The sequence below is a fragment of the Balaenoptera musculus genome, chromosome 10 (assembly GCF_009873245.2).
Source record: "Balaenoptera musculus isolate JJ_BM4_2016_0621 chromosome 10, mBalMus1.pri.v3, whole genome shotgun sequence".
NCBI lineage: Eukaryota > Metazoa > Chordata > Mammalia > Artiodactyla > Balaenopteridae > Balaenoptera > Balaenoptera musculus.
In genome coordinates, this window is record NC_045794.1 from 15,961,812 (window position 1) to 15,983,256 (window position 21,445).

Sequence of the window (21,445 nt, forward strand, 5' to 3'; positions counted from 1 at the left end):
TAGTCTGGACCAGGACTGGTTGTATTGAGCAAAGGAAAGAAGCTGGGATCCTAGAAACTAGAGCAGGAGCTGAGGAGAGGGAACTAGGCAAGGCCTCTGTGGATGAAGAGTTGTGGAGCAGGGGCTGGAGCTTCTTCGATCAGTCGTAAAGGGAGGATTAATAGGATTGGGGAGATTAGGCCATGTTCCCATCCCTTCATCCATCTTCTTCCCTCCATTTGTTTCTTTCTTCCTCACTTGCTTTTTCTTTCTCTTTCTGTTAGTGATTGAAGAGCAGTTATGAGGGAATTTCTGCCAGCTTTCCATGTAGGCCATGGTAAGAGAAAATGAGATGCTTAAGAACTGAGATGAAGAAATATGTAGGTAGGGATGGACAGAAGGATCTAGAGACTTGCAGCAGCCCTTCACAGGCCTTTTGCAAGCACGCTGCCCCCTGGTGGGTAATCTTGAGCATATGCCAGCCCTCCTCTCCCTCTTCCCTCCTCTTCCTCTTCCTCCCCCCTCCTCCTCCTCCTCTTCCCCCTCCTCCTCCTCCTCCTCCCCCTCCTCCTCCTCTTCTTCTCCCTCCTCCTCCTCCTCCTCCTCTTCTCCCGCCTCCTCCTCCTCCTCCTCTCCCTCCTCCCCCTCCCCCTCCTCCTCCTCCCCCTCCTCCTCCTCCCCCTCCTCCTCCCCCTCCTCCTCCTCCCCCCCTCCTCCCCCTCCTCCTCCTCCTCCCCCCTCCTCCTCCTCCTCCTCCTCCCCCCTCCTCCTCCTCCTCCTCCTCCCTCCTCCTCCTCCTCCTCCTCCTCCCTCCTCCTCCTCCTCCTCCTTCTCCCTCCACCTCCTCCTCCTCCTTCTCCCTCCTCCTCCTCCCTCCTCCTCCTCCCCCCTCCTCCCCCCCTCCCCCCCCCCCCCCCCCCGCCCTCCTCCCTCCTCCTCCCCGTTCTTCCTCCTCCTCCTCCTCCCCCCTCCTCTTCCTCCTCCTCCTCCTCCCCCCTCCTCCTCCTCCTCCCCCCTCCTCCTCCTCCTCCCCCCTCCTCCTCCTCCTCCCCCCTCCTCCTCCCTCCTCCTCCTCCTCCCCCCTCCTCCTCCCTCCTCCTCCTCCTCCCCCCTCCTCCTCCTCCTCCCCCTCCTCCTCCCCCCTCCTCCTCCCCCCTCCTCCCCCCTCCTCCTCCTCCTCCTCTCCCTCCTCCCCCTCCCCCCTCCTCCCCCCCTCCTCCTCCTCCCCCCAGCCACCAGTATGATTAAACAGTCCAGTAGCCAGCCTCCCCGTTACAGAAAACCTGATACAATAAATGGAGTTTGACTCCTACACTTGTGAGCTTTGCTTGTGCTGGTACTGCAGCAGACATTTTTTCATTTTTTAAACATAAAATGGTAACATCGAATGTGCTTTCACAAATGGCCCTTAAAATTATGACACTCTGCCTTTACCCCTGTCCCTTCAAGCGTCACTGTAGTTAACTGCATCAGAAACAGCTGCATGAGAACGGGAAAGGAAGGGACATCCCTCAGTCAGTCACACCTGTGTTGGGGATTGCCAAAAGTTCTTTGTGAAAAGAATATGACTCTGCTACGGTAATTTTATGAAATTCATTTGCCCCTACCCAGCTGGAGCTGTCTTCCCTGCCCTCCTCAGCATGGAACATACCTAAGTCATTTCTGAATTTAGCATCAAATGGTATATTCTTTAACACCAGATGGCTAAAGGACCTTATCCTCAAATTTTCATGGAAAAGCTGGAAGTTTCTCATAACAAACCAGTTTGCCATAGTACAAGAAAGGAAAAATACAGCTCAAGCATACCTGTGATGTTCTTCTTGCATGAAAATGTTGAAGGTTAGCAAGTCAATAACTCAATCCTTCTTTTATCAGCACATTTTTTTATAGTATGAGCAAACGCTTGTGAGGAGGATGAGAGTCATTTTTGATCATACTACCTCTAAAACATCTTCAAGAGTAAGCTGAAGTTTCTGATTTGCAAAAGTTTTGTAGTAGCATTCAGGTTTTATAATGTAATTCTTTTATAAAGATTAATATTTTATGAGCCGTGCGCTAAAACTACTAGTGACTTTTGGAAGAAGTCTGATATTCTATTAATATTACTGGTTGCTGTGGACATTGCTCATCAGCATGCTTTCTGTATCCTTTCAAGAAACCACAATGTAAAAACAGGAACTCTGACCACTTTTAAACATACTTATGCCAAGGGAAATGCAAAAAGGAACAGTTAACTGGGTGTATGTAATTGGTACTGAAACCATTCAAGGTAAAAATCTCAGTACTTTCTTGCCTTTTGTTCTTTGTGTTCATGAAAGACAGCTTCCCTATAAGGGAAGAAATGCTAACAAGATGATTGAAAAGATTCTTGATGGCTTTCATTGTTGTCCATTCAGCAACCTCATTCTATTGAGCTATTAAGCAAGATCCCATTTTCTCTAATATTTGAAGGGGTCCTAGAGCTTCTATTTTTAGGGATGACTGAGAGCTACAGGAGGTAATGGTTCTAGGGGATATAGAAAAGGCATTTGAAAAAAAGCAAACTAAGGAAACTGGAAAACTGAAAGAATATTATTTAACACTTACTAACCCAAACTAGTTACCTAGTGTAGAATATCTGTATTTTCTTTTGCCATGCTATTCAAAGCATTCCTCTCTCTCTCTCTCTCTCTCTCTCTCACACACACACACACACACACACACACACACACACACACCATTCCTCCTTTTTTCTCTTTCTGTCTCTCCCTTCCTCTGCATATTTGATCATAGAAGTGGGAGAGGGAGATGACACTGAGAAAATTCTTAATCAGGACATGACATCATAATGGCAGAATATAAATAAATGGACAGTGGGTAGATTAGAATTTAGAAAATGGAAAGATTTAATACACATGTGTCAATACTCTGATCTCTCGGCCTATCGGATGCTTACCCATTATTATCATGGTTCTCCTGTTTCTTACCAGTGATTCACCTGGCCCTTCTTGATAACTGTTTTCACCCCTCTCAACCCTAACTGGGGAAGTGCCCTGTTTCTTGGTGTTCTCTCATCTGAACATTCATCTACTCATTATTTTACTAGTTGTCTCTTCGTTACTTTTCATCTCTAGCCCCTGGGTTTCTCCCAGAAAGCAGAGCCTGTGATGTGGGCTTCCTTGATGTGGGCTTGTTTGCAGGAAGTTTACTTTAGGAAGTGATTCCAAGGTACAGGAGTACAGAGAGTGAGACTATATACTATCAACTGCCATAGGCAACTGGGGCCTCATCTGATACTTGTTGACAAACAAATAGAAACCCAGCTGAACTAGAGAAGAGTACTCACTCCCGTCTTCCACTGACCAAGGGTTGTCCCTTGAGACTAACTCTCTAGCACACTGAGGTTATGCATACATGAGCACCCAGTGGGTTCCCATACACCCAGGAAGACCTGAAACCGAAGATGTGGAGAGGGGCACAAAAGGCATCTAAAACACCTCTCTCTGCAGTTTCTGTTACGTAGTTACAGTTGCTCACGGAGATCTCCATTTGGAAGTTCTGCCTTCAGTACATCTCCAGCGTGTCCAAAATTAAGGTTGTTATCTGATCCCTCAATTCCCTGACCAAAAAACTGAAAGCAGAAGTGGTTCAAAATATTGGTCACCTTTAACCCCATTGATGTAACAGATATTTATTGAACACATCATCCTTGGGGGAGAGATTGATGGACTTTGAGAAGGATTAGGACCTTTCTTTAGCTGTTTGCTTAGACCTAGAACATAAAGTGGGAAAAGAGGAAAGTCTCCTCCAGCTGTGGCTCGGACAGCCTCTCACAGCCTGGTGGATGAAAAGAAAAACAACCGGCAGGCTACCTGGAAGGACCCCCAATGTGATGGTCCTTGGTACCCTGCCTGCTGTTCCACCACTCTGAGTGTGGAGAGTCTACAAATTTATGAAAATGGCAGAATCAAGTCATCCAGCCTCCTGGAGTTGTATTACGTTCTCCTAATATTTCATGTGCCCAACACCAACTCATGTGAAAGCTAACAATACCTTGAAACTGGAGTTAAAAGTACTTTCAAAAAACACTTCTACTGAAAACAGGAAAATCATGGAATTCTATAGAACCATCCGAACAGATTTTACTTTAGCTGATACATAATATCTGCATGGTGTTTAGTCAGGATCATAGAAGCCACCAAAACACCTTCCATGTACTAGCTCCTTGTTACCATTTAGTCAACGAATCCTGGCAGTACTCAAAGCGCCTGCCACATTGTCTTTCAACTAACTCAGGAAACTTAAAACTCCTGGTTGCCTACAAAATAAAGTCTCTTTTTCGTTTGTCACTCAAGCCCTCATTTCATCACCACCACCCCCTACCAACCTGTGAAACACTTCCTCCCCCATAAACCCTTTTCTCCAGCCAGCACCTCATCGTTTCTCAGATACTACAGAAGCACCCCCATTCTCTACAATGTGCACCTGCCCAGCGTCTGTCCATCCTAATAGCTTAAGTATCACTTCACAGTTTTCAAAGTGCTGTTATATACCGTGTCCCATCTGCTTCTAATACTTGCCTCTGCAGCATGTGGCCAGTTACTTTTATCCCCAGTCACGTTGAATGACTTGTCATTGTCAAGGATGAATACCTTGTATTAATGAATTTTCTTTCTTTTTTTTTTAAAAAATCTATTCTTCCTTCAAAATCAGGAGTTGTTCTTGTACTTATAGAATAGTTCTATTTCAGGTTGCTGATCTTTGTTACCTGAAGAATATCAGCTCTTGGTTATGTAACTGGCTATTCTTCTATCTAACAAGATAGGAAAATGAAAACAAAATTTCCCCACCCCTCCTAAAATGCATAATACTTACACAGTTCCGCAGTTTATTTACAAAAGCAGATATTTTTATAAGCCAATTATTGCGGCTTTTGTTTGCTTCTGTCTTATTTTAATGTGTTTTTTCAGAAAGTTCATTCAGCTGAGATTTATGGAGCTCAGTGTCAGGCAGGATGTTAGAGCTTGCAAAGTAGAATTGTAAATGATTTTCAAAGCTCAGGAAGGAAATAAAGTTGAGCATAAATGCCAAAGTCATTTCTGGGATCAACCTAAGGATGTGATTATGTAGTTAAAACATAAGCTGATAAATCTTTGAATTAATGGTACGAATTCTGCTACTCAGTGCCAATTTTAACTCAGTAAGAATACAATTGCTATTAATAAAACCCAGATCCTGTACCTAGAAGATATTTTACTTTTGATTTAAAGCTCAAATATATTTTTCTAGTAGATTTACCCATTGGCCAGAACAAATACTTTTTTTTAGCTAACAGAGATGTAAGATTTTCACTTTGGGAATGTCTTGTCCCTTTAAAATAGTATTGTTTTATGGTATCGTTTTACAAAATGCTTGCAAAGAAGAGAAATATATGACCGTTTCAAACACAATATTTATTTATTTCCACAACAAAGCATTTGTACAAAATGGATTTTGAGCTTTTTTAATATTTTCAGTTGCCTGTGGATGCCAGGAATAAAGATGGTAGCATCAGATAATACATTACTTAAAGTTAAAGGAGCAATTGTTTAAAAAAAAAAAAACAGTCATTAATCAAGGAAAACAGATTTAAGCCACTGAAGTAAACATCAGATCTATAAAATGTATCCCGTAGCCAAAAGGATTTTAATTTTTTAAAAAATTCTTGAGACTCGTAGGTGAAAAAGGATGAAACTCACGGTAAATAAATTATATATGTAAATTATTTGGAAAGACATTAGCCAGACCTTAAAAGTTTACTTCAAAATATACCACAGGTATATACCTCAAAATGGTGGCTTAAAAAATTCAGCAATTTAAATAAGTTTGTGTGTAGAGATTACCCTCCTTTTGTTCTGCTGGATTTAGGGGTATTTTCATATTTCTCAATAAATGGACCTTATTCCTGAAGCCAGTACTTACAGCATCAGTCAGTCTAGAAATGCTCTTTTTTTTTTTTCCTTCTTTTCTTTTAAGGAAATGTCAGATACATTTGACTTCTGTGTTAGTGTCGCAATTTGTTTTTTCTTTTTCTTTCTTTGTTTTTAATCCGTCTTTCTCCCTTGAAGAAAAAGAGGATATGTTGTATGGTCCAGCTACATCATTTAAAGTACCATTGATTTTTCTGAATACATATAATAGTAATACTTTCCCAAAGTTTTACCTTTAGAAACCATATATAGCATAGAAGAGCTTGTTCTGATTGCTTTAAAATTGCCAAAGAAATAGACCTCCATACTTTGCCCCATCGGCTATAAAGAGACTTATTTACATTCTTCTATTTAAAAAGTCACTTCAGATTTTCCTGCTTCCTGTTAAACAATGCCTGGTTTCTATAGGTAGTCATACCCTTCAATCTCAGGTTCTCGGACTTTCAGAAGTGCCTGGAGTGAGAGTGGAAGGCATTTACATTGTCATTATCCAAATGGCCTGTTTACAAAGGCCCCTGCATTCCTCAGCTTCACCCTGGGCATGTCAAATTCTTCAGCCTTTTATTTTTGCCACACATCTTAAAAGTTTATTGATCTAGACACAGGAGGACATTCTTGAGAGATGGATTCTTCAGTGATGAGGCTATCAGGGTTTTTGGCTATTGTTAAGACAGATTCCCAACTTAAAAATTCTTTTTCTAAGATGTCTTTAAGAACTCAGGAAAAATCCATTTTCCATTTAAATGGAAAATGACAGCACAGAAATGGGTTATCAGTGAAGGACAAAAGCTCTGTAGGGTGGATAGAAATCATCCAGACTTCTTGCCCCCGCCCCCAAAAGAGGGAGGAAGCTCAGACTCGCAGAATTCAGACTCGAGGAATCTCGTTTACTAGACAGAGCTTGAGCAGATGTTTTCCCTTACGGGAATGAGATCCAAATCTAGGGGGAAATTATACTTAACTTTACTGGTCTAGAATTTCTAGACTTACCATCCAGTATAATAGCCACTAGCCATATGTGGCTACTTAAGTTAGTTACACTTTTATAAAAATAAGATTCATTTTCTCCATCACACTGGCCACATTTCAGGGGCTGAGGAGTCATTGGTGTGGCATGTTGGACGACACTAATGGAGAACATTTCCGTCATCATAGGAAGTTCTATTGGACAGTGCTATTCTAGATGAATCATTATGTAAACTTTTCAAAGAGCAGTTAAGGGACTTCCCTGGCGGTCCAGTGGTTAGGACTCTGCGCTTCCACTGCAGGAGGCTCGGGTTTGATCCCTGGTCGGGGAACTAGGATCCCGCATGCCGCGCGGCCAAACAAATAAATGGCAATTAAGCCACTACTTAACCACTTCTTATACCTAAAGGGCGGTTGGGAAATTAATCTTCCCAAGGATAAATTATATGAATGATTGTCCTGGCTTTGCTCACTGCTAGTCTTTCTCCTTCCCGCCCCTCCCCCTAAAAATTATTCTGGAGCATTTATCTCATGACTTACAATATCCTGTTCCTTCTGCATTCCTAGCTGGTCCAATTTCTGTAGAGATAGAGACCTTGAAACGGATATTAGAAGTTGCTAGGATAATAGAACAACTGGCAACTGGAAATTGGATTCGTAATGATACCCCGGCCCCCCACCCTGTGATTCTGCTGAGTCCACTAATATTATTAATAAGGAGATTCAGTTGCTTTTTTAAAGGGGTTAAGTCTCTTAATGCTGTATTTCATACAAAGACAAGACTATTTTAGTCTACATGCAATATACTTGTGTTTAGATCATTAGTTTGAAATTTTTCATCTTTTGATAGTTGCACGGGTATCCTGACCAACATTTAGTACCAACTCATCAAGACCTTGAAGAATTCCTTAATGGTGATGGTTGAATTGGTCCTCAATGACTTAAATTAGTGCCAGGGTAGGACCATTGTTCTCAAGCCTGATTTCCTGTCAGACCTACCAATGGATCTTTAGAAAGACAAAAGCAAAGTACAATTCTCAAGGCTGTCTGCCCCCCAGCCCCCAGTGAGAATTGCCAGAGCCCACTCAACCCTGCCTGTTTTGAAAACTCCACAGGTGATTTATTTTTTCTCCTCAGTCAGGTTTGAGAACTACTGAGATAAATAATGACAAGGAACGCCAAAGAAAGAAGAGATGTCTGGGGTGTTTTTGAAACATAAAACACTATCTTAGTGCTTTCTAACCTTTTTCCTATATGGCCCACATAGAAAAGTGACAGTAGATGTGCTCACCTTGACAGAAACTTGAGGCCGTGCTGTTGGGAGCATGTTAGGCCCTCCGAGGACTGAGGTGGTCCCCAACTCCAGACACCTGGAACCCTTTCCCAGCCCGCAGGTGTCACTTGGGAAGTTCCTACCAAGATCCTACCAACTATGGTGCAGTTGCATAGAATTGTGTTGAATAAGTTTTTTGGTGATGGGTTTTTAAATCAAGATATTTCTAACAGTAACATCAAAGGATGCTCTGTATTCATACTAGCCCAACGTACCTCAAACCTCAGAAAGAGGCTAGAGTTAAGTATCTCATTTTCTAGGTGGTTTTTGTAAACATTTGGACTTAAAAATTTCAAGTAAAAATATGTGTTTTTGTTGTAAACAGGAATATATTGGCATTGCCTAAGTGTATTTCCAAGATATTTCCACTTAGGTTTTCTTATTTATTGCTGAAGTTAATTATGAAAATAGTGTCATCCCCAATTCATACATTCTCATTTTTATTATTATAAAATAGTGGACCTTTTATAATAGCTTTATAATTTAGCAATTAATTGGAAACTAAACCTGTATTACCGTTTAGTTCAAAGAAGGAATTAAAGCAGGAAGCAAAGCATTTAACTCATTTTCAAGTAAATTATTAAACATCCCCCAAGTACTTAGTCTTTCTCTTGCTCTGATTCTTTAAAACTAAAATACGTTAGCTATTAGCAGCGGTGCCTTAATGCTGCCTAGGATTCTTATAGTATTCAAACCAGAAGAGAATTGCTGGATAGTCCTTTTTTTTAAGAACTTGAGCATGAAATTCTAAGGTGCTCATACAGCGTTATGTATTTGGCGGGGGGGAGGGGAGAGTCATATTTTACTGCTTTAATTCAAAAGCTGTTGTATAAAGTTTACGTAGCAAAAGCCAGATAGAATGTGCTGTTTCAGTGTAAATTACAGAGATGATCAGTTTCTAAGTTTTAAAATACAGATATTTCATGAAACAAATGAACCTGTCTACGAAACAAACAGACTCACAGACATAGAGAACAGACTTGTGATTGCCAAGGGGGAGGAGGGTGGGAGAGGGATGGATTGGGAGTTTAGGGTTAGCAGATGCAAACTCTTATATATAGGATGGATAAGCAACAAGGTCCTACTGTACAGCACAGGCAACTATATTCAATATCCTGTGATAAACCATAATGGAATAGAACATAAAAAGAATGTATATGTATAACTGAATCACTTTGCTAAACAGCAGAAACTAACACAACATTGCAAATCAACTATACTTCAATAAGATAGCTAGCTAGCTAGCTAGCTAGAGATATTTCAGAGGTGATTTAGTGAAAGAAATCACTAGCCTATTTCTAGGATCTATTTGGAGAGAAAGCAGATCTAGTATTTCCAATTCAGTAAATCTGGAAAGAGTCAAATTTCAGGCAGATCATTGAAATTGTTTAATGCGGACCGAACTCCCATTGTGTGGGATCCTGAGTACTGTATTTAGCTGGCCTCAGCTGTTGCATGCCACGTGCAAGGAGAGTGCCACCACATACAGGACCACTCACTCCCCTGTGCAGATTTTTCTTACAAGCCCAGTCATCCTAACAGCCCTTGGTCAGGTGAGTGTGGTGCCCAGAGGAATTCTGAAATAGTTCTGCTGCTTCTGTCTGCAGATAGACTTATCCCATCTCTCCAACTTGAGTAAAATGAGATTCCCAAGGAGTATGTAAGCTGGAGAACATTCACTGTTATCAAATTATATTTGACTTACTTCAACACCTTGAGAAAGAACATTGTAGTTACTTCTGCCAAAAGGAATCTTTAGACCAGCCTGTCATCTTCATGTTTTAATGGTATTGTCTACATCAGAGATTTTCAAGTTGCGCATTATAATTATCTGGGAATCAGGGTCTCTGTTCTTTTCAAGTTCCTCAAGTGATTCTGGGTTAAGAACCACTGGTTGAAATAAGCTTGAACTTTGATTTCTGAAGTAGCCAGTAATAAAAAGGAAAAAAGATATTAATAAGATAGTCATAGGTATTTACAAATGCATTGGGGCAGCTTACTTTTTTTAGTTAGTTAACATTTCTTCAGTCAATTTCTGATGTGGATAAAGACTCATACGGCAGAATAAAGGTTGTGAGAACAGTTCTCTAGGTCAGGGCCTCGCTGCACTAAAGGACTCCAACAGCTTTGAGCATGACACAAACACATGTGCTAAAATTTTTTCTTAGCCTCTTTGTGTCACCAAGGGGTGTTTGCCAGAGAATATAGTTGTTTCATTAATCTAGTTTATTTGGTATTTATATATTTTTATCCTTGACTCTCTAATAACATTTTTTTTTTTAATTAGAAAAGCAGTATCTATTCAGTGGAGAAAATTTGAGAAATGTAGAGAAGTATAGAGAAAGAAAAAAATAATGATCCGGTCCCACAATTTAAAATAATTACTGCTGACATTTTTCATTTCTTTGCTGTACTAAGTTGTCACTTTCCAAAGATGCCTTCTGATTTTAATATTCTAGGATTTGATATATACCTTTGAAATTTTTCATAATGAAAATCAGTCAATTCCAGAAGTGATCTCTGAGACACTCTGTACACTTTAAATGTTATTTTTTGTTAGACAGAGAAAGACAGATACTCCATGTTATCACTTATATGTGGAATCTAAAAAATAAAACAAACGAATGAATATAACAAAACAGAAACAGTCTCATGGATGTAGAGAACAAACTAGTGGCCACCAGTGGGAAGACAGGAGTGGGGAGGGGCAAGATAGAGGTAGGGGATTAAGAGGTACAAACTACTATGTATAAAGTAAATAACCTACATGGATATATTGTACAGCATAAGGAATATAGCTAATATTTTATAATAACTTTAAATCGGGTAAAATCTATAAAAATAATCACCATTGCACACCTGAAAATAATATAATACTGTAAACTAACTATACTTCAATTTTTAAAATTTAATCTTTTTTTTAATGTTATTTTTACTCTTAGTATTTTTTTAGTTTTTCTGTTCCTAAGTCAGTGTCTTCTTGCAAGATCCTTCTCAGTGACTTAATATTTAATGATCTTTGACAGGTAAATTAAACAGTCATTTTTAAATCACAAACGTGGCTTCCCTCTATAACATACATATTTACCCTCTCAAAGTATTCCACTAAATAAATCAGGCTTGATTACCCTTCTGCAGAAATCATACTGTCTCTTCTCCCTTTATAAATACATTTCAAGTAAATTCCTCAGGCCTAGAGGCTGAACACTAGTCATTGACCTGTACCACCAGATCAATCATTGATCTGCTCCACTTAAAGGTGGGAGCCGCCATATTAGCAGACCTAGCCCTTTGACAGTGGCCTCTTTGTAATGCCAGATTTCCGAGACTCCAAGGCAGTTTCAGTTTGACCTTGAGTGACTTTTACATTTGGATACTCTCTGACCTGCATTATTTCTTAAATATTCATATGCTCCTGACCTTCTTTCAAACCCCAGCCCCTCTACCGCCTCCCGCCAACCCCCCAACCTCTGAGTCAAGTACTCTTCTGTCTAATTTTCATGGCATGCTATTGAAAAGTAGCAAGTATAGATGAGATTGCTTTGAAAATCAAAATTAAATAATACTAAAAATGAAGAGAGACTTAAGCTACCTGTATTATACAAAGTGTGTATCAATGCAGTCAAATGATTGAGCCAAAACCAAAGGCAGTTACACTGTTCCAAGATCAACATTTGGCTAAGATAAAACAACCAGCGTTCCTTTAAAACATAACCTGTAAAATATAAAGAGGTCTTAAATTTCTGTAATAAACGTTTTTTTCCTGCTAAAGAAAAATTTATATCTATAGTTGTCTCTTTATGTTACTTTCCAACACTGTAAAATTTTTTCCTGTACTGCATATCAACATAGTTCTTACCTGTGTGCATGAATGAGATGTCACCTATAAATGCCTTGGTCCCTTATTGGATAACATTGGGGAAAAAAAGAAGTTTGAGTTGAACCGATGAGTAGATTTAACTGATGTATAGAAGTTTGAGTTTAACTAATAAGTAAATGTGTAGATTTAAAAACAAATTACTTACCTTGAATAAAACTTTTTAAAAGTAGATTAAACCAGTCACAGGAGGTTTCTTATTTAACAACCAAAACAGGTATTATTGACATGAAACATTGGTAACTAGACTGAAAATAAAATTGTCTAGGTATACAGTTTTCAAGATTTAATTTTTATTTATGCATTTAATCTTAATATTAGTAAATTTTTGTTGCAGATTTAGCTAAATCAGTAAAGTAGCATTTGTTAACCATGATGGAAATGCTTATATTCTATAATATGGGGGATGAAAATTATATAAACTAAGTGTTATAAATTGCAATTATAAACAGACTCGTCTGCTTATAAATGGTACAAACTTTGTTGGCCTTTTACCATGTATATATATAAAATTGTCTTTTGAATGCTTTAATTCTTGAGTCCAGAGCCTGCTAAAATAAATATTTTTCTAGAAGCAGTAATTAAGTACAATATAGCTGGAAATGTGAAACATGGTTTCAGCGTTTTAAGGAGCTAGGGAGATTCACTGAGTCTTTGCTGAATAAATTTTAGTTTGCATGTCTTTGAAATCATTCTACATACAGTGCTATACTTTGAGAAAATCCAAAATAGAGTATATATAAATGTCTATCAAGATTAATAAAATGTGTGATTGTCTAAGTGACAGGATATATTATTTGTAGAGAACTAAAATTTTTCTGAATAACCTTATAAAGAACTGAATAACATTTTAAGCTTTTTTTTTTAACTATGTAAGTAATTGATTAAGTCATGCCATTTTTTTCCTTTTAAGTTTATAGGTTGTCGCCCTTTAGTTTATTCCTTGAATCTTGATGCTTTTATTATCTATTCTAGTATATATAGGAATATTCATTAATTGACAATATTGGTTATGTTTATAAAGTAAAACCTTTATTGCAATTAGTAAGCTTTTTTATAACCTTGGAAGTATTTTACAGCATTTAATACTTGTTTGAAATGGTTTATATTAAGTTGATTCTATGCAACCTTGGGATAATATGTAAACAACTGCACTATTAGGAAGATATTAAAGTAGAGGCTATATTTACAGTGTCGTCTTTCAAATCTAGCTATGCTGTAAACTGATGTTTGCTGTATGCTCCTCCTGATTTGAAATAGATGAAAGAAAATGAACCTATTATCACCATGGTTCACACAATGATTGAGAACTCGGCGCTAAGACCCCAACTGTACCAGCAAGTAAGGTCTTGGACAGTGAATGATACTGCTTTATCATCTGCAAAATCCCTCAGTGACAGTTTTGGTTTATCCTCAGAGTTACTCATAACATTAGTCTTTTTCTTATTCCATTTTTTTGTTTCTGTCTTTTTGGAAAAAACACAATTCATCCGTGCTTTTCAAGATGCTGCAGTTCTTAGCATGGCTTTGCTGAACATTTTGCTGTTGAATATTAAGTGTGCCATTTTCCTGAAGTTTTTGTGCAGAGTATTTGATTGATATGTACTTGGAGGTCTGCAGTACACTGGCAAAATTTTTACTAACTTGCCATTAATTTTGATTAACTCTAAAGGCATAACTGATTTTTAGGGAAAACTTTAAAAAAAAATTTTTTTTCCTTTCAGGGGCCGCCTCCCTACCCCACCCCACCCCAATGTTTTAGGAATAGATTATATTTGTATGGGAGTTATTTAAAGGTTGTTTCTGTACTGTGGTATGGTAAAAACTAAAGATAGCCATTTCTTACCATACTGGGAGTATCTTCTCCCTGTATTCTTTTCCCTCTTATGTAGTAGTCATCATGATCATCATATCTTACCCCATTCTTTTCCCTAACTCAAAATATGTGCCATGGAGTTGGCTGGCTTTAATTTAGGACCTTGGTAATCTGCAGATCTGCAAAAGAAGTCATGTTATACATTCCTATCCAGTTTTTTTGTATTTCATGGTCTAAATGTTCTTAGCTGTGTGTTTCACAACATCAGCTTCTTCCACTTCAACCCCCTCAAATTACTGTGGCCTACGACCTGTTACAATATTTTAAAAATCATACAGAGGGAGAAAATTAACTAACATGAAAAATGAATATATATTTTGATTAAAATATGTATAAAAGCACCTGGTAAAAAGAAGCACCTTGAGCTCGCACTGTCTTTAAAGGCCTCTGGTTTGCATTGGGTGCCTTGAGGGTCTGCATCATGGGCCTTGTAAACTGGGAGACTGAAACAGTTGGTGGATGGGTGGCTTATTTCTGAGCATAGTTTTTAATTAGCAATAAGGAGATAAAGTACTAAATATTTAAAGTTAAACAGCCTTTCTTTTCAAAAGAGAATGGAATCTTACCACTCTTATTAAAGTCACTAGATTTTAGAACCTTGACACTTCATTCTAAAAAGCCACACTGACAACCTTAGCACTTGTTCTGGAATTGATACCTTTTTCAGTGTCTGAAGCTGTCAGCTTATAATTTTATATGATGCCGATTGATGTGAGATCAAAGGCCTTCTGTTTTAATAGGTTATGGTTTCATTTTTCACATTTTGTATATTTCCAGTAAGAATGAGAGCTGGGATTTTCTGTTCCATTTGGTTTGGTTTTTCTTTTTTTGTATTGATCGGTAATCAAGGTTGATGGTGCAGAAGTCATTGCTGATTGAAATCACTCAGTTGCACTAAAAGTTCTTACTGGAGTCTGTCAAAAATATGGAGGTATCTGAGACTGGTCTTATATAGCATCAGTAACCTTGAATACCAAAAGAGTAATAGATTCATATAAATATATTTCCTCATATTGATACTTGAAAGAAAAAAACCTGATATTGTATAGAACAGGAAGATCTGAATGTGTAACAGCAGCAGCCATGCCTGGGTTTGACATGGGCAGCCAGGTAATCGATATTGACTGTCAGTGCTATCAAATCTAGGGAGTTTTTAGATGATACTTTTCTTTAATCAGCCAGTAGTAAAGTACTTAATTATGGCAGAGCATCATTGGTAGATAAAAGTGACAGATGTATTTCTTAAACTCTGTTAATATAAAATTCTATAAATTGAAATTACATCTTTTTTTTTCTCCAGATTTCCATTATCATGTTACTATTCAAAGAAAATCTTTGTGAAAGTTTATATTGTACACCTGATGGTTTGCTTTTCTGACATGGCATTGCAATGCTGTGTTAATAGGTTCCTGAAATTTAGCTGAAAATAAAGTGGGAATATAGTGTTTTATGACCAGTTTTTCTGAATCATAGCCATTCAGGTTTTCTCTCAGGAGAACCTCTGTGTTTGCATCTTCCTAGAAGAAGGAGGACACCTGAGGAATTACCTAGTCAGTAATTTTTTTTTTCTTTTTTTAAAAAATTTTTTGGCTGTACCACACAGCATACAGTATCTAGTTCCCCGACTAGGGATCGAACCCACACCGTACAGTGGAAGCATGGAGTCTTAACCGCTGGACCACCAGGGAAGTCCCAGTAATTTTCTTAAAATTAGTCAAAAAAAAGGATCTAAAACTGAATCAAAACAAATGCTAAGTGAGCTTCAAGTTGAAAAGCTCCTCTGCGTTTATTAATCATTCTACCACCTTTCACGAGTACAATTTTGTACCAGAATTTTTGTAACATACTTAATATCAGTGAAATTAATCACATGATAAATAATTGCTTTAAAGGTTACAGACTAATTGGCAAATACATACAGTCCAACAAGCATTTTTGAGTTTTCATAGAAATTAAAGTCTAATTTTATCAAATATTTCCCCAAAAGTCTTTTTTTTGTGTTTTGTATATATATTCATATGCTTTTAATATATATATACACATATATATATTTCACATACTTAAAAAGGGATATTGTAGAAAGTTGAATTTTAATTGGCAAAAGTGATTTTGTTTTAACTTAATGCCAAACCAGTTTTTAAAAAGATTATAAGATACCTTACTATGAAAAAGTTCTGACTTTCTAAATATTATATAATACATATCCTTATATAGTCAGTAAAGTCTGTATAATACGCTTCTCAGATTGAAGCTTGAGCACTGCTCAAGCTTATATAATTACCACGTAGCCCCCTTTCACTTACTTTTCTAGTGTTGCTGAGGTACCTCAAACAAAGGTATTCAAACTCAGAGCTTTTTTGCTAAAGATGAGTTTGAAAAATGCTAAAAAGTATTGCCATGAAACATTATTTCATGCAGAACTTGAGTTAATCAGAATATTCATGAAATTACATTTTTCTTATTAGTAGAATTTTCATATTGAGGACAAAATAGTAAACTTCAATTCTAGATGGAAATTTTTTTAATAAATTATATTCAGGAATTCCCTGGCAGTCCAGTGGTTAGGACTCTGTGCTTTCAGTGCCATGGCCCGGGTTCAGTCGCTGGTCGGGGAACTAAGATCCCGCAAGCCATGCGGCATGGCCAAAAAATAAAATTTTTTTTAAAATAAATAAATTATATTCATCTTTTCTTAAGAAAAACCTCAGTAATTATTATCAGTAATGGGAAATAGGCCATGCTTAAAAGTTAATTATTTAAAGAATAATCTTGTTTTCTTATGCTTTCCTTCTGACAGGCAAAAGAAATGTATTCAATATAGTAGAAGGTTGATTATTTTAAGATTTTTATTAGTTGATATTTAATTATCTTTATTGACTAAGTTGATAAAAGGTTTAAATAAATTTTCATTGGTACCAAAAATACAGGTACAACAAAATAAATCTAATTTATATGTGTAATATTTTTTCTGTGGCTTTAAGGAGATACCACTCTAAAATTATAAGTACACAGTACACATCTTTCTTTTTTATAATATGCCAACTGATATGAAAATGAATATGCAGTAAGATTCCCTAAATAAAAATATTATACCATTACCCTAAATATTTCTTACAAATTACTAAGTTTCCATTTTAAAATACTTGTCTTTTTTTCTTTTGACCCTGGGATATAGGGTACAAAGCATATTTTAATCTAGATATAGCACTAGCCACTAGTTATGTTCAAATTATGCATTCCATGGTTTAGTAAAGCTGTTTGGCGTTTAACTTTAAATATTAAATAAGCAAAGTATATGTAGACATTTAGTAGCTAAGGCTTTACATCTTTTATTTCTTAAAAAATGAGAAATACTAATTTTAGCATTATCTCACATTTTTTATTCTGGATCTAAGCATTTTAAAACTTATTTTTCATTACTTCCTTTTTTCAAGTGGAAGTATAAATTATTTTCTTGGATCTGGGTGCTTTAATTTAGAATGACAACTGACACTTCTCAGGACATATTCAGTGGTCTTTATTTTAAAATAGTGCACAAATATTCTGACTTTTGTCATTAAATTCATTTTTCATGTGATGTTCACTTCTATGAAAGTTTTGTGGCTTAATAATCACTGTGTATACCCCTAAATAGTCACAGAATCATTTGCATGAGGTACGTGAAAGCAGTGTCTTGAAGTGAAATATGGAAATCCAGGATTTATTATTGTATGTTTGGAATGCTTACATTTTTAATCTCCTGATTCCCACATTCCTAGATCCACTTAAAGTTATCTACTGTTTAAATTATGCCTCTTGAGATGTAAATGTCAAGCAGTTTTTTACAGACAGGTCGTATATAGTTGTAACTTTTACATTCTTGTGCATTTGTATATGTATATACAAGATTTAATTTTCCAATCTAGCATGTAGTTGGGATACATTACTCCTATCCCCACTTTGAGAAAAAGTGTACCATTTAGTAAACATGCAGTGAGCCCCAATTACATTTTCCTACTATGTTTTTGTTACTGTCTAGCAGTCAATATAAAGTTAAAAGACAAGAGAGATAGTGCAGTTTTGCCTGCAGAGGCGCTATGATGTGACCTGGGGTATAACTGACTGGGATGGCTTTTGAAATCTTGGTAAGCACCATCAGAAATGAGGATTTGCCTGACCAAAAGATATTTGGAAGAAGCTGAAAAAAGGATGTTTAAATACACTGAATAATAATTCACTACAATATAATGAAGCACATGGTGTCAGCAAACACTTACCAACTTTTTATGCAATTTGACTGTCCATAGTTTATAATGTAGGCTTTCAGTTTTAAGAGATTTTTGAGTGCTTTACCTCTTTTCGATTAAACCCATCCTTTTCCTCCATTATCTTTTAGTTCTTAAGACAGAGGAACAAGATAAGTCTACATTGTGTATGTGTGTTTATATATTATGTATATGTATACAACGTGTTATAGGTTTTGTTAATAAAACTGTGCTAAGATGTGTTGGCATCTGAGTGTACACATACACAGTTGTGTGATTATGTGTATACCGTGAAGGTATGGTTTTGACTGTTGAAATATGCCTGATTCAAAATTTGATTCAACTCGGTTGCTACGATTGTATTTGTCAATTTTTCATTAAAATAATGTGTGTCTCGCAAATGGAAAATGTAAGGTGCTGTATAATTTTGTTTGGCCAGCTTATTATTTTGTTTGACAAGCCTAAGTTAACATCATTCTTATGTATCTTGCATATTGTATCACTGTTAAATAATTTCCTATTTTTGTCATGATCTGTGTTTGAATTAAACTTCTAAAAGTATAAGAATCATTAAAAACCCATTTTTTGTTACTGTTGTATAAATCTAAAATATTAACTATAAGCTAATTAAATGTGTATTTTTAAAATTATTTTTAAAGTTGCTCTATGACATTTTCCCTTATAGCTGTCACAGGACGAATGTAGAGGCACATTGTACAAATACAGACCTGAAGAAGTAGATATTGATGTACGTATTAGCATGCGATATATTATCAATGCTCTGTCATATTCTCTGGCAAAACACTGGAACTAAGCATGACAAAAAATTTCCTCTTCCTCTCCTGCCGTCCAAAATGACATCAAATAAGTAACATTTTCTTCTTCTGCGCCAATTAAATCCTCACTTCCTGATTTATTCCCTGCCCACCCCACGCCCATAGTTAGCAGTTGACCATAATTTAGAATCACTTAAATGAAAGCAAAGACTATTTCTGATATAAAATTATGCAGGATTGGAGACAAAGTAAAATTGTCATCTAGAGAAAGTATTGGCCTCTAGAAATTCTGTCACTGCATCCTTTGTTATTGTTCTTAATCTTATTTTACATCACTGACGTCCCTATTTATATCTCATTCTTCCCTCCTTTCCCCTGGTTTTATTCCACTGAATTGTACCTCCTTCTCATTTCAATTGTATTCCATCTGATGTAGCTTGAGTTGTGTTGTCTAACAAAGATAAGGTGGTTACTTTAGTAGATAAATGGCAAAGAAAGTGGAATTTCAAATTTCTTGCTGTCTTATCATTATGCAGTAACGTTTGGGACATAGTTACAGTTTGTCCAGGGTTTTTATTTTCAGACATGCAGTGAACTGGTTTATTGCGGGATTGAAATTTTATTAAAGTACCCGCTCATATTTTTATAATTTAAAAAATTGGGAAAAAAAAAATTGGGGTATTACCAAGAATTTAAAACATTAAAACTATTAAAAGTGATTTTTCTCCATTAGCAGTGTTTTTATTTGTATTGTAGTTAAGCGATTTTTCTGAAGAACATAAGAACATAATTTTAAAAATATGAAAACAGAATCCAGTCTGTGTTTTAATTAAGGACTGCATAAGTTACTTAACCTATCCAGCAGTTTGTAGAGAAAATATCTCAACCACATTAAAATGGTTCATTAAAGTCATATGAGACTGCCTGATTACTAAGAATCTTTTGAATTATGTAGGTTAAATAGTATGGTTGAAAATGCTTTTTTACTCTATATGCATTTTTTAAGCATTCTATCTTTATAAGCTATATTTTAGTTTTTATTTTACTGATTGAAATAAAGACTGACCTAATTAGCTATTCCATGGCTGTTTTAAATGTGTTTTTTTATTATGCCTAAATCCAATTACAGGGAAAATTAAAAATTGCTAACAAAAGACGTCTTCTCTTGTAACCTAGGTCAAGTTAAGCCGATTATGTGAGCAAGATAAAGTGGTACATGCTCTGGAAGAGAAACTTCAGCAACTCCACAAGGAGAAAGTAGGACAATTATGTTTATTATCTACAATTGATGTTACTTTATATCATTATTATCAGGACACTGATAACTAAAGTAAAAAAGAATTAATTTGATGATGCAGAATATTAAGTGTAATCATTTTTATTATAATAGTACACGCTTGAGCAAGCTTTGCTGTCAGCCAGCCAAGAGATAGAAATGAATGCAGATAGCCCAGCAGCCATTCAGACCGTGGTGTTACAGAGGGACGATTTACAAAATGGACTGCTTAGCACGTGTCGAGAACTCTCTCGAGCCACTGCTGTAAGTAGCAGATTTTCTGTCCTAGTAAGAGTCACTGGAATGTTATGTAGTTCTTTTTATTTTTTTTTTCTTTTTTCCTATTTATTTATATCTCTATTTAATTGGGCTTTCTCTAGGATTTTTCTTTATTATAACAAAAATTTAATTTGTTATTATTAGTTAATAATAACAAAAACAAAGGGTGGTCTTTTTGTTTTTTTAATTAGTGGGGCTTTTGTTCTTTGTGAAGAAGTTTTACAGAGAAGATAAATACACCTGGTTATATATTATGAAAATGAAAAGTTCTTAAAAATGTTAAAATTTATTGTGTTAAGAAAATAAATGTTTTATTATAATAATTTTTGGAAGGTAGTAATTGGATTCATTTAACCACCCATTTCAATTACAGGCTCCTGTGAAATGCTTTTAAGACGCTGTCAGCATTACCATTTTATAGCTGCAGTGTGATCTAAGTTTAGATGATAGTTTTGAGTGAGAAATATAATTAGCAGAATCTTTTAACCCATAGTCGAGTTACTTAATAAAGAGTCTCTTGGGATTACCAAATCTAAAAGTCTTACTTAGAGTATATAAATTGAGTGTTTTATGAGTTTAAACAGTCTACTTTAGATCCTATGATGTCATCATTTCTAAAGACAGTAAGAGCACCTGCCCAAGCAGCCCTTTGAAAGGGGAAAAACCACCTGTTATAGAAAACTGCCAACACACCCTTGTCTATACCTTCAGTGGGCTGTTTAGGGGGCAGCTACCTTTTAAGAAAGTCCACAGACAGTATAGCTTAACTAAGAGAGGTCTTTCCAAGCTGTGAAGCTACCAGAATCTCAACATGGCTTCAATTCTAAACACTAAATTCACATTCCAAACATGAACTGTTTTTAAAGGAATATACCATGGTTTTATATAAAT

General features: G+C 36.4%; 1 protein-coding gene across 12 annotated transcripts in view; it reads left to right on the top strand.

Moving 5' to 3' along the window:
• Positions 1 to 21,445, top strand: part of PLEKHA5 (pleckstrin homology domain containing A5) — a 239,560-nt gene that overhangs the window by 185,543 nt on the left and 32,572 nt on the right. For 10 of the 12 annotated variants that reach the window (XM_036865726.1, XM_036865720.1, XM_036865723.1 and 7 more), the window contains 3 exons: positions 18,909 to 18,971; positions 20,176 to 20,256; positions 20,390 to 20,539. In XM_036865726.1, the coding sequence (XP_036721621.1) occupies positions 18,909 to 18,971; positions 20,176 to 20,256; positions 20,390 to 20,539 (294 nt within the window). Of the gene's footprint in view, positions 1 to 13,363; positions 13,445 to 18,354; positions 18,391 to 18,908; positions 18,972 to 20,175; positions 20,257 to 20,389; positions 20,540 to 21,445 lie in introns of all 12 variants that reach the window. The other 2 variants (XM_036865732.1, XM_036865729.1) reach the window with 2 other exon arrangements.